Here is a 14,054-nt window from a genome sequence, read left to right as displayed (position 1 = left end):
AATTACGCAAGATGACACAACTAGTAATAGAACCAAGCCTCATCTATATCTCCAAAGCTCACCTGACTCTCTTCTGTTCATACCAGTACCATTCTCCCTGGCTCATTCCATTCTTTATTCTAACATATTTTGTCCTTACATATTAGACTTTGAATAAATATTGTTGAATATGTGCATAAACAATATACCGTATTACACACACCATGGGTTTAAAATTTTTCAATTATACCAGTGTTTTTGTTATTCAGTTTTTTTGTTTTTCGGTTTTTTTTTTTCATTTCATTTTTTAAAAATCAGTATAGTGATTTTTGCTTGTTAGCTACCATTCCCTTCATCTAAAGCCATGTTCCTTAATCATTACTGGAATAACGAAATGCCTTAAAAATGCCTTAATCTATACCCCTAAATTCAGCCAGATCTTCAAAGAGCTCTATGCCTGGAATCATTTTATGCCTCTCACCCCCGTGTGAGTTGCTCTTATGAATCCTTATTGGTCCAATGCCAGCAACTTTAGTAAGAGATAGTAAGAATGCTCCTAAAACCTTCATCTACACTGCTAAGAAAATTCTTTGCTAAGGGTTCAGAAGGCCTTCTCCTGTCTCAGTGTTCATAGCATTAAGCTTTGCTTAAACAATTAGTTGTTTTTTTGTTTTTTGTTTTTTATTTCATGGACCCCAAGAATTGGTTAACAAGTCAGGTTTCCTTTTTCTTGTTGGCTTTTGGAAATTTGTTTTTAATTTGTGACCCATATTATAGCAACTTGGTGAGACTTCTTGTGGTATTTTTTTTAGCTTTGTTACTGGCTCCTTTGGTTTCCCTTCTTTTGTTCACCACTACTAAGTTGATTGATGTTTGAAAGCATTCTAAAAGGACCTCAGTTATTTTCTTTTCCAACAAGCCTCTCTTTTTCTCATGCAGGTACTGTATTTGGAAATGGGAAAACCTCCGATTATCTGCTGTTGGGAAACTTTGTTTACACTGTGAGTGTGGGACATTGGCCTGGTTTACATAGAAAATAGAATTCTTTCATATATGCTCATTTTATTTTCAAATTTAAATGCATTTCTGGATTCATGGGTTGGTTACACTTCCCTTTAAAAATGAAATGAGATGTTTTGATTAGTAAAAGATTATTTTATATTAGGTTATTAAAATGTCATGTAGGTTCACTGACTTTATAGGACTTGCTTGTTATTATTTTCAGTATTTCCTCTTTAACCCCTCATTTGCCCTTGTTCTCTTCCTAATCCCTTTTTCCTCAGTTTTATTTTACTGACCTTGTTAATTTTTTTTGCTCTTCTGAACTTATGGCAAATATACTATTCTTGGGTGTTTAACCAGTAATTAATTGTTCCAGAGTCTCATGGTAACTAAAATGGGAGAGAAATCTCCACTCTTTGGGGACATTTCACCCACACAAGGCATGAAACCCATGGTATCAAGTCATTATTCCAAATGCTTGAGGATCAAAGGTGAAGCTTATTCCTGTCATAAAGAGCCAAAAATTGTTTTAAAACCATTTTTTTCCCCGTAAACAGCAAAAGCAGTGCTTGAATGTGAATGCCCAATATCACACAGTTGGTATGTGATAAAAATTTACTACAACTCTCAACTCTGAATTTTCAGACCAATGTTCTTTCCTCTCTACTCTCGTGTCCCTCTCCATGATCCTTGAATGTGGGTGACATGCTGTTCTAAATACTAAGTGGCTATTGGTGTGGCTGACTCAGTTGGTAGAAACACTATAATATGATGTTTAAATATCAAGTGTTTAAATAACTGAGCGATAGGAACTTAAGGCTATTAAGTAATATAGGGGTTAAAGTTTTGGCAAATCCAGGATTTCCTTTCCATTGACATCAACCTTCTAAAGTAGTAAGAGAAAGGGAAAATATGTTCTAGGGGGCTGGTGATTTGTTCTCATACAACATGAGTGCAAAACAGAAGTAGGTAAATACTTGATAGAGTTAGTTGAGAAATTAATCATTATGTATCATGGATTTTTCCTAGGGAGACATTAAAGTACCCAGATCTCAAGAGGGAATTTTTCTTTAATTTTATATCAAACTTATCTCTTATTTTAGAACTTTTTATATAGCTTAAGTTAATTAATATTTACATTTTAATAAGAATTTTATTTCTACCGATATTAATCCTAAATTGCTATTAGATATCCTGCTGAGAAAGTCCAAATGCTTCACTTGACCTAACTTTATGACCCCGCTGGGAAGCATCTGAGCAAATACTATGTGCAAATCCTTAAAATGCCTGAAAGTAGGACTAGGCACTTCAAGCATGTATTGATCACCAGTACTACACAGACATCACTGCAAACTACTGAAAGTGCCCAAGGTTCTCTGGAATACTAACAATGTTTAAATTTTTATTATTAAGTATAAATAGATCATAATAGATAACAGTGTTCTTGATATTTTACATTCAAACCCCAATGAGGTAGGTGAACTTTTTCAGTCCCAGTTTACAGATGAAGGAGATGAGACACAGAGATGTCACCTAACTTGCCTTCTTCCCTAACCAAAACAGCTAATGATGGAATCTTGAGCACAAATAGTCTGACTTTAGGCCAAGTGCATTTAACTATTATGTTATCCTATGGAAAATACAGGGCAGTTCATTAAATCTGGTTCCCTTACTTCAGAATTAGTAGCATAATCACCAGTGATGATGGGTGCATACATCACATCACAAGCTCTTATATCCAGCTCTACGTGATTTCACGTAAGCAGAGTTACAGAGTAAGTATTTAGATTTCTAAATATCCAATTATATTACTTTTAGAATTTACCTTTAAAATTCAAAAAGTGGTGTTTTAAGTATTAAAGATGTTGTAAAATAAAATTAAAGCAAGCTTGAAAACCCAAGTTACTGCAAACATATGTTCTTCATCACTATTTATGAATTGTACAAAAAGCAAGAAGACACATGCTTAGGAGCCTCATGGATGGACTGTAAGGCTGTGAGGTAGGGAGAGGCAGAGAGGGGAGACAGATGTGTGATGCTGCTAAAGGACAGTTCTGGCTGGTCACGGTCGTAATGTTCAGCCACACAGCTAAATCACTTGACTCTTTGTTTGTTGGACTTACAAGGCAAGCTGTAAAAAGTCTAGTGGATCATCTAATTCTGAAATACCTGTTCTTCATAAATATCACTTTCAATCATTTGATCTATCATATTTATGAAAAAAATAATGTTTTCCCTTCTGTTTTAGTTTGTGGTGATAACTGTGTGTTTGAAAGCTGGATTGGAGACATCTTATTGGACATGGGTAAGAATAGCTCTAATCACAACAGAAATGTCACATTTAATTATGTGTTATTGCTAATTGTTTTGTAGTTTGTCATTCTCTCTCTATGTATCCTTTAATTCTAGTTTCCCAGGTTGTAAATTGTGGAGGGCTAGAGGGTGGAGAACTAGAGATTCTAGTTTGGAAACATTGAGTAAAACAAACAAGTAAGTTTATTTAACACAAGACTTCTCGGAGCCTTTAACATATTACTGTATATTGTGAATATCCCACAAAGCGGGGGGGGTGGAGGCTTTTAAACTTATTGACAAGGAAAATTTTTTAGTAAAGTGTGTCACAAGACTGGCGTTCAACAGAAAACCCATTGCAAATGATTCTGAAGACAAATAGTATTAGCAAAAGATTTGTCCTCAGACATTTGTGAATATCCAATAAGAGTAAACCAAGTTCCATTTTAGATAACTTTAGTTTTGAAGTATAGTCACATCCAGATAGAGAGAACCTAGTAAAAAAAAAAAAAAGGTGGAGGAGACAAAGAAAGAAAATTAAAGTTTGATGCTCAGGGGAAAGATTAGCGTAAGAAATTTGGATTTGACTGTCATGAGCATACAAATAGCATTCACACAAGTGTCTTAACACCTTTCAGCAAAAGTATGCAGAGCAAAAATCAAGGTGGCTTAAAGATGATAAAAAAGAAAAAAAGAATAGGAGAAGAGACCCACCGAAGGAGGTAGAGAAAGAACAGTTCCAGATACCAGTACCACAATCATCATAACCACTGTAGAAAGAGATAAACACTTAATGAAAGATCCAGTTAAAACACATACATACACACACACACAACTATTTATAAATTTCCATAGATTATATTTTTTGGATGTAGAAAACAATTAATAATGGAATTTGTGAAAGCTATTAGTGGTTGTATAGTCAGTCTACCTAAAAGTTTTTTGACTCCTATTCCCTTCCTTCACAGTTCAGCCACATAGCGATTTGGGGAAGCATCGCACTCTGGGTGGTCTTTTTTGGAATCTACTCTTCTCTGTGGCCTACTGTTCCGATGGCTCCTGATATGTCAGGAGAGGTAATGTGTCCTAATAACTCATAATCCAACAAACCTTAAAAATTGGTATTCATTAATGAACCTGAACTGTTTGGTTTCGATTCATATTAAAATAGCATTTGAACATTTAAAAGCTATTTTTAAATTACATAGTCGTAAGTGATAAATCTTGAGAGAATATTTTAAACTTGGACATTTTACTTAAATCTGACTTATCTTTTCATAAACATAGCAGAGACAATAAAATATGGTTGTCAGGAGCTTGAATCATGTTAAGAATATCCATATACAAAATGCCACTTTAAAATTAGGACATAAATCCATAAATACATTTTGGATGAGAGATTTGGGAAATAGTGAGCTTATGTCTTTGGGACAGTCGATCATTTCTTCTTTTATCTCCTTTTCTAAAGAAAAGTCTATTATCACTAGATTAAATGCACTTTTAGAGTTGTCTTAATGATATCAGTTTGGTTTTCATTTTGAAAGTTAGGACATCTGACATTTCAACCTTATCATAGTCCATTTTCAATTCCGTCTTTCAGTTTCTTGTTACACTAGTAGGAATCAAGTTATTAGGTGTTCATGGGGGAATGTCACAAGATCTCCTTTCCTTCAGAAGAGATTCCAGCAGTAGGAGGTTTATGATTTCAATTGCAGGAAATTTGACATAAAATGTATAAAAGAAAATGTGGAAAACATTTCAGGATTTCCTGTGACCTCACAGTAACTTGCAAATCAAGGTAATGTGAGCTCCATTACAGTACATTGTTTTCCCCTATAGTCCCAGGAAACCTTTCCAGTGGTTTCCATGTATTTGTTGTCCCTAAGTACTGCCTGAATACCTTTCACTTTTGACAGTCTGGTTTATATATCATTTTCATGAAATTTTATCTGACAGCATCCTGCTTTTTATAAATTAGCAGAATGCAGACATGTTAAAAAAATTTTTTTGTGGTTAAATTTACTAGAGAGAAGCATTATATATACCATTACAGAGAAACCAGACATATCAAAGAGCATATACTCCCTTCCACCAAAAGTGAAAGCTTCTTTTGAAACGTGTACTGTGAACTCTAGAAAATATACAGGATATATTTTGAGAACAGAGAAAGCTGTGAATCCATCTTGCTCTTACCTTGGTTTCTGAGTGCTTTTTTCCTGAAGAAATGAAATCAAAGACTAATGTCTAGTGATGCCAATTCTGTTCTTTGTTTTTATTTGATGTGGTCTATCTGTTTTAACCTGCTTTTCCCTGAGGTCAGTTCCAACTTAATATCTTTTTCATTAGACCTCATATTATCTCATTTCTTAATGCTCTATCTTCGAAATGAGTGACACAAAAGATTGTAAGATTCAGAAAGCTTAAGCGACTATAACCAACAGCTTTGATGACAGGAACAGAGTTTTGACCACCTACTTCTAGGACAGGTATGAAGTTTGATTGGCTTTTTGCCAACCAAATATAATTCCACCTTTTCTTGTAGAATTCCCGGTACTACCCAAACACAAAACTTAATATCATCTCCTGGGATTTGTGGTGATGCTGTGTTTAATTCGAAGTGAAATGAATGTCATTACTCCATCATGTTTCTGTTTACATCATATACAGTGGAAAGTGCTAAGGAGAATTCTTTTCCTTGTTTTATTCAACTGATATTTTGAATGTAATGTTTAAATAGCTTGTGCTCCACTGAAAATATGAAAGTAGATGAATTCAATATTAGGCTTGACTAGCTTGTCCAAAATTTAAGTCTGTTTAATTTAGTCCAAGAAAAGAATAGTACTTTAAATTTATGTAGTACTTTATGTTTGCAAAGCATTTTGATATATATGTGTGTATGTAAATGAGCCTCACAACAACTCAAAAAAAGAAGATAATAAGAATGCCACTCAAGTTCTCAAGGACAGGTAGTCTACATTTACTGTTTCCTGGGCACAAGGGTAATAGATCTCAAAAAATATTAGTAGCAATACTCAATTTTTAAACACTTATCGTAAGTAGAGAGTCACTAACTTTATTACAAGCCAGTTAATTTCAGAAAGAAGTAACTACCCTTAGGTTTACATTTTCCTAATCTTAAAACTACATTTCAATCAAGAGTATTACTAGCCAAGATTTCTGGTCAAGATGATGGAGCAGATAAACGTTGTGCTTGCCTCCTCTCACGACTACATCAGAATTACAACTAAACTACAGAACAACCATCATTGAGAATCACCTGAAATCTAGCTGAACAGAAGTCCTACAACCAAAGACACAGAGAAGAAGCCACATCAAGACTGATAGAGGCAGTAGAGAGGCAAGTAAGGGTTGGTTCCACACCCACATGTGGCAGTTAAATATCAAGAGGGATATCTTGGCTGCGGAGATTTTCCCTTCCAACCCCCCACTTCCAGTGGAGTGAGCGATCCCAGCCACACACCAGGTCCCCCAGCCCACGGTTCCAGTACCAGGAAGAGCAGTCCCCACAACTTCCAGCTATAAAAACCAGTGCAGACTGTGGCTGAGTGAGACAGAAGGCTGCGGGAGTTCCAGACATTCCTCTTAAAGGACCCCACACATGGATTTACTCACTGATGGACTTACTCACTCTGAGTTCCAGTGCTGGAACAGCAGCACGAAAGGCAATAAAGGAACATGTCTCAAATGAAAGTGCAGAACAAAGCTCCAGAAAAAGAACTAAACAAAATGGAGAGAAGCAATCTACCAGATGCAGAGTTCGAAACACTAATTAATTATAAGGATGCTCAATGATCTCAGTGAGAACTTCAGCAAAAATAGAAAACATCAAAGTCGAGATAGAAAACCAAAAAAGAACCAATCAGAAATGAAGAATACAATAACTGAAATAAATAATACATTAGAGGAAATCAATAATAGATTAGATGAAGCAGATACTCAAACAGGCGATTTGGAAAATAAGGTAGCAGAACGGCAAAAAGAAAAATCCAAAAATATGTGGACAGTTTAAGGGGCCTCTGGGTCAACATCAAGTATACCAACATTCACATCATAAGGGTACCAGAAGGAAAAGGGAGAGAGCAAGGAATTGAAAACCTGTTTCAAGAAATAATGACAGAAAACTTTTCTATCCTGGCGAAAGAAATAGACATACGAGCCCAAGAAGCTCAGAGAATCCCAAACAAAAGGAACCTTAAAAGGCTCACACAAGACACATCATAATTAAAATGCCAAAAGTTAAAGACAAAGAGAGGATCTTAAAAGCAGCAAGAGAAAAGCAGTTAACTACAAGGGAGCTTTGCTAAGACTGTAAGCTGATTTCTCCACAGAAACTTTGCAGGTTAGAAGGAATTTGCCGGAAATATTCAAAGTGATGAAAAGGAAGATTACTCAGCAAAGCTATCATTTAGAATTGAAGGAGAGATCAAGAGCTTCTTAGACAAGAAAAAGCTAAAAAAGTTCATCACCACCAAAACAGTATTACAAGAAATGTTAGAGAGACTTCTTTAAGAAGAAGAAGGAGGAGGGGGAGAAGAAAGGGTAGGGGAGGAAAAGGAGGATCAAAAATGCGAATAATAAAATGGCAATAGCTATGTATCTATCAACAATTATTTTTTAAGTATAAATGAATTAAATCTTCCAATCAAAAGATAGGGTGGCTGAATGAATAAGAAAACAGGAGACTCATATGCTGCCTGCAAGAGATTCATTTCAGATCAAAAGACTCACACAGACTGAAAGTAAAGGGCTGGAAGAAGACATTTCATGAAAATGGAAAGAATAAACAAACAGCTGTGGTAGCAATACTTGTACCAGATAAAATAGACTTTAAAACAAAAGCTATAACAAGAGACAAAGAAGGACCCAATAATCCCACTTTTGGACATCTATCTGAAGAAACCCAAAACACTACTTCAAAGGGACATGTGCATCCATATGTTCACTGTAGCATTTATTTACAGTAGCCAAGATATGGAGGCCACCTGGGTGTCCATCAATGGATGAATAGATAAAGAAGAGATGGTAAATCTATACAATGGAATATTACTTAGCCTTAAATAAAGGAATGAAATCTTGCCATCTGCAAAAACATGGATAGACCTAGAGGGTATTGTGCTGAGTGGAATAAGTCAGAGAAAGACAAATGTCATATGACTTCACTGACATGTGGAATCTAAAGAACAAAATTAAAAAGAAACAAAGAACATTTACAAAACAGATACAGAAAACAGTTTGGTGGTTGTCAAATGGGTGGGTGTTGAGGCATAGTGAAAAAGGAGAAGGGATCAAGAAGTACAAATTGGTAGTTATAAAATAATCATGGGGATGTAAAGTATAGCATAAGGAATATAGTCAGTAATGTAATAACTGTGGTGTCAGGTGGGTACTAGATTTATCAGGATGAACACTTTGTAAGTTATATAAATGTCTAATTACTATGTTGTACACCCGAAACTAATATAATATTGTATACCAACTGTAATTGAAAAACAAAAATATAATTAAAAAATGACTGCCCTATTTTATACTAGTGACAATAAAGACTATTTTGGATACAAAAAAAAAGTATAGCCAAATACATACATACTTATATGCCTGTATATATAAAAAATTCATTTATGTGCCAATATTAATATCTGTGTATATATGACTGCTGTTATGAACCATTTAAAAGATTATTGTAATAACCCAGTTGAGAGATAATGGTGGCTTGGGCCAGGAGGGTGGCAGTGGTCAGATTCTGAATCTGTTTTGAAGGTCAGGCCAATAGGCTTTGCTGACTGGATATGAGGGGTGGAAGGAAGACTCAGGGAGGATTCCATCATGTTGGCCATGAGCATTGTCAGGATGTGCTTGTCCTCAACTCACAGGATCCTCGTAACATTTTACAGATGAAAAAACTGAAACAGAGAAGTTAAGTGCCTCATCTGACATTTCACTAATACTAAGTGGCAGATAAGATTTTGACTGAGACGTCTTGTCCTAGAGTCTGCTACCTTAAACACGGTGCTATGCTACCATCTGATCATAGTTACTCAGAGGAATCCATGACATATAATCTGAAAATTAGAAGCCCGAAAGGACTATCACTTCTTGCAGGTGTCACAAGGATATCTGTAAATGAGGAAATCTCTGTTTTCTGTTTTCCTAACAGCACTGCCTCTTGCACATTTCTTCTCTCTGTAGACATATTAGTGGTCTTGCTCTTCCTCAGTACATCGTCCACACCGAAGCCACAATGACATTCTCGAATATCCACTGCCAGTTCATTTCTTCACTCATTCACTGATATAACAGTGTTGGGCTCCTAGTGCCCCATAAATAAGTGTTAAATAAATGATCGTCAAATTTTTTGGCTTGCTTTTTGTTTTGAATAAACAAATGAGAAACAGTGGGGTAGAGGTGACAGAGAGCCAGATTTCAGCTCAAATAGAACATCTTTCTACCATCTAGAGATCCACATGTAGCAATTTCCAGCATCAGAACAGGATGCTGGTCTCATTTAAACCAACCATTTCTGTGCCGGTTAGCCACTATGATTCTTTGGCAGAGCCTCATTAGTCTATGCACCTCTGAGATTGCCTGCCAGTTCCTGAAATTCAGATGATCTGTTTGCTTCTTTTCACTGTGTTCTGCCCCAGAGAAACATCTTAAATGTCAAAAGGGCACAAACTATCATGTTCTAGTTAACAGGATCTCAGGGTGCAAATTAGACAACTTACAGGTACAGGTTTCATGTTTCTATATTCAGCTGGACACATATTCACACATAGATCTGGGTTTTATAGTCATTTCCAATTTACATTCTTGATTCGTCTTTGTGTCCCCCATCTGAAGGCAGAGTCATTTCTCTGACAGTGTTCAAAGAAAATCCTTGCTCTCTAAGAGGAGAAGGGAAAGGAACCCATATTTACTGTGCACCCCCCATGTTCTCCAGGTACTGTGTTTGATCCTAGGCATTCCTTGTTCTTTTTCAATCCATATCACAAACCTTTGTGGTAAGCAAAACAAATAACCCAGAGAATTCATCCCAGGTTATTTTATCCAAATCCCACTGGTTTTCTCTAACATCCTGAGAAACCAAATACTTTGCGGGGTTGGGAGAGGGGGGCGGCGTATTGCTAATCCTTACTCCCAGGTGGGAATTCTTTTTTCTTCTTGCAGCCATCTTCCTCCATCGTTATCCCTAATTTATCTGCTATTTCTCAGGATATCCAGGGCCTAAGTTAGCCACATATAAGTGTTCCTATCTCTTCTAAAAAGTGCCCAGACTTTTAATTCTCCTTTTTCAACACCCACCTAACTCCCTTAGCACATTTATAGAAATTCCATCTCACTTCATATCCTAGCCTTTTGTCTGTTATTAACCACAACATTAGCATAATACCCATCTCATTGAAAAAAATATACATGTAATTGAAAACCCAGCCATGCTACATCATCAGAGAATGTACAGTTGCCACTCAGATAATAATAGGGTCAGTTACTGTTACCACACTCTTCATGTCTTCATTCATTTAACACCATTATATATTTCACAGACGCAGAGGGGTTAAATAATTTTCTCACGGTCACACAGCTTGTAAGTATCTGAGCTGAGGTTAGAACCCAGCCAGAATCTGCCCCCATTAACCACCATCCACACTGTTCTCTGTTTCTTTTACACTTCTTCCATCTTTTCATTCTCCTCTAAGGCTTATCTCCCAGCCTTTTCAACGTTAAAGGTATAGAGGCCTTTTAGTGTCAGTGCCACCAAAGTACTTACTTTCATCTAGTTGTTAAACTAAGCAATCTGTTATCTGCTTATGTAATATGTAATGTTACATGTAATATGCAATATTTCCATCTGCAGCTGTACTCAGTTGCCATTACCACTGGTCAGGAGTTTTTTCACATGATCAGAAGTTTCTTTCTCCCTTACTCCAGCACATCCTGCGTGCAGGAGTTACCAGAAACCCGTTCCCCAAGTATCTCACAGTTGAGTGCAGACTTCATTTCCTCCAGCCCCAGCAGCTTGCTCTCTGTTGGTGGGCAGGGTGTTCCCATTTGGGCAACATTCCTTCCTATAGTTTTGCACTTTGTTTCCATTACAGTGATTCTGCATCTCTACCCATAATAATGATTCAAATGGTAAGAATTAACAAGTATCCCAGTACCACAATTTATTGAAATATTTATCTATGAAAAAGGAATTCTGACATCGGGGTGGGGTAAGGGGAGTGTATTATACAAAGGTAGAAAATACAATAAATTATTTAGGAAAGGAAAACAAAGAGAAAACAGTGTGACAAGCTTGACTGTGACTTTAAATATGTCGCTGTCTTCCTCTCACAAATATGGTTGTGATTTAAGAGGACTTTTTTTTTTTTCAGACCTGACTCGTATTTTTTCACACCAGTACAACAATTTATGGGGCAAGGTAGGCCCTGGGGAGAAGTGCTATGTTATATAAACATATGCTGGCCTGCTTTTCCGACTTGTCTAAATGATGTTACTGGATATTTCTTAAATTTCCAGAAGAAAATATTTTAGCCACTGTGATTACTACACCAGATTAAAAAATAAAAAGCCAGCTACAGCAAGGATCATTTCATATCACGATTAATACCAGAAGCTCAGTATCGGCAAAACTTTTAAATTTATCATGGCATTGCAGACACGCACAGCAAAGTCCTCCCAAAAGCACCATCTGGTTCTGCTCTCCCTGGCCTAAGGGATCTATAAAACTACTGAAGGAAATTGAAGTTAAGGAACGAGCATGTGTTTTACAGAATTTCAGATCTCTTGATTGAGGTTTGTAAAGTCTTTCTGAAAAACAGTAAAAATCTTTGTTGAACCCTTTGGTGTCACCCCTGTAGGAAAGGCATTAATAAACCACATTAGTGATATGGTTTTCCTAAATTGTGCTGTTACCCATTTTACCAACATAATAAATTACTATACATATGAGGAATTTCCTGGTTAAAATAGTCCTTATTCATCTCTCAGCTTTTAATTACCTAGATAGCATGTGATAATTTATTGGTCACAAGACCAGCCCTTGCAGACAGGGTGGGACACTGTTATGATATGATGGGGTTTCATCCAAGATTACTGTGTTTAGCCAAGGAGCCTGGAGGGAACAGCTATCCTAAACTCTGTCAGATGTTCTTCAATGAGCCAATGGTTGTGAGCCCATCCAGTAAAATATAGTACCAGCGCTCATGCCCTGACAGTCCATGGGATAGACAGACCTTCACAGGTCTTTAGGCAGCTGGCCGCGTAGCCACTTCCAAGTCCATTATGTACAGATAAACCTACGTAGAAGCACTGAGAAAAAAAAAACTGGATATGACAAATGTAATGACAGATCAGGACACTTGCACACATTCTAAAGTTAGAGCTCTCTTTAGAGTCATTATGAGAGCTTGCATTGCTTTTTATAGGCACAGCACCTTTTCCTACAATACAGAGCAAATGTGTACAGAGTATGCGATGTATACCAAGCTCTGCGTGAGGCACTGGAGAATGCCGAAATGAACAGAATTGGTCCTTGCCCTTAATGATCTTGTTGCTAATGATGGGGTGCTAATGTCATAGATGTCAGAGATGCCGTAGTATACCCGCAGTACCATAGCGGTGAACAAGGCACGGGAAGCTAAATGAAGCCTACTGTTAATGTAGCCAAGCTTTGACTATTCTGGAGTCGATTCATTCTTATATTCATTCATTCCATAAATACATTTTGAATGCTTAATCGGTGCTAGGTGCTGTGTCAAGGAAATGGACTAATTAGGCAGAATCCCCATTAGCATTCAAGTTGAGGGGACCAGGGAATGGGAAGGAGAAAATGGTCACTAAATCAGTTAACAAATGACTAAATGGTTATTGACTGAAGATAATTTCACAAAGTGATAAGTGATAGGAAAAAGACAGGGTGATATATTACAGGGACTATAATGGGTGCTCCAGGAAGGTCTATTTGAAGAAGAGACAACTAAGCTGAAACTCAGACAGTATGGAATGGATACCTGTTATGTGAAGAGCATTCCAGGTCTGAAGGAACAGTAGGGACCCCTACTCTGAAGCAAGAATGAGCCTGGCAAATTCAAAGAATAAAAAGACCAGTGTGGTTGGTACAGAGAGGGAATGAGCTCTATGAGATGGGCAGAGGGCAGATCATCCCTCAAACTCAGTATTCTAGTTTATGAGACCAGTACAGCTGTCTTGAGTTGTATGCCACGGATTCTATCAGAAATGCTCATGAAAGAAACCAGTGTCACTGTGTTATTTGCTTCAATAAAGCTCATAATTGGATGCAATTTTTGCATTCCATGATATAGTAAGATAAAGGGATTGTCAGTGAGTGGTCAAAAGCTGTTCTAAGTTATTTTATGGCATTTTTTAATTGTTTAAAAAGAAAAATAACTACATTAAACAAGATAGAAATTTATTTCTCTCTCGTGTGAAAGAATTTCAGTCCAGGACTGGTGTGGCAGCTGCACAGTCATCAAAGACCAGGTTTATGCACTGCCAGCCTTAGTGTACATCCTCATACTCCAAAATGGCTGCTTGAGCTCTAATCCTCTACCAATATTCCAGCCATCAAGGAAGAGAAGAACTCTTTCTCTTTGAGGCTCTTTCCTAGATATTGCCTACTACATTTCTGCTTAGATTTCATTAGCCAAATGTTAGTCACATGGCCACACCTAGCTGCAACAAGAGAGCCAGAGGAATATAGTCTCTGAGCTAGAGGACAAGATGTCCTGCCAAAAATCAAG

The 14,054-nt window shown here is 36.8% G+C and overlaps 1 protein-coding gene across 1 annotated transcript in view; it reads left to right on the top strand.

Moving 5' to 3' along the window:
* The window catches only part of ATP8A1 (ATPase phospholipid transporting 8A1), a 234,393-nt gene that overhangs the window by 200,862 nt on the left and 19,477 nt on the right, over positions 1–14,054 (top strand). The window contains exons 33-34 of the mRNA XM_023532240.1: positions 3,230–3,286; positions 4,242–4,349. Coding sequence (XP_023388008.1) covers positions 3,230–3,286; positions 4,242–4,349 — 165 coding nt within the window. The remainder of the gene's footprint in view (positions 1–3,229; positions 3,287–4,241; positions 4,350–14,054) is intronic.

This window comes from Pteropus vampyrus, unplaced genomic scaffold (assembly GCF_000151845.1).
Source record: "Pteropus vampyrus isolate Shadow unplaced genomic scaffold, Pvam_2.0 Scaffold79, whole genome shotgun sequence".
Taxonomy (NCBI): Eukaryota; Metazoa; Chordata; class Mammalia; order Chiroptera; family Pteropodidae; genus Pteropus; species Pteropus vampyrus.
The sequence above is the reverse complement of the archived record's forward strand: the minus strand, read 5'-3'. Positions and strand labels throughout refer to the sequence as shown.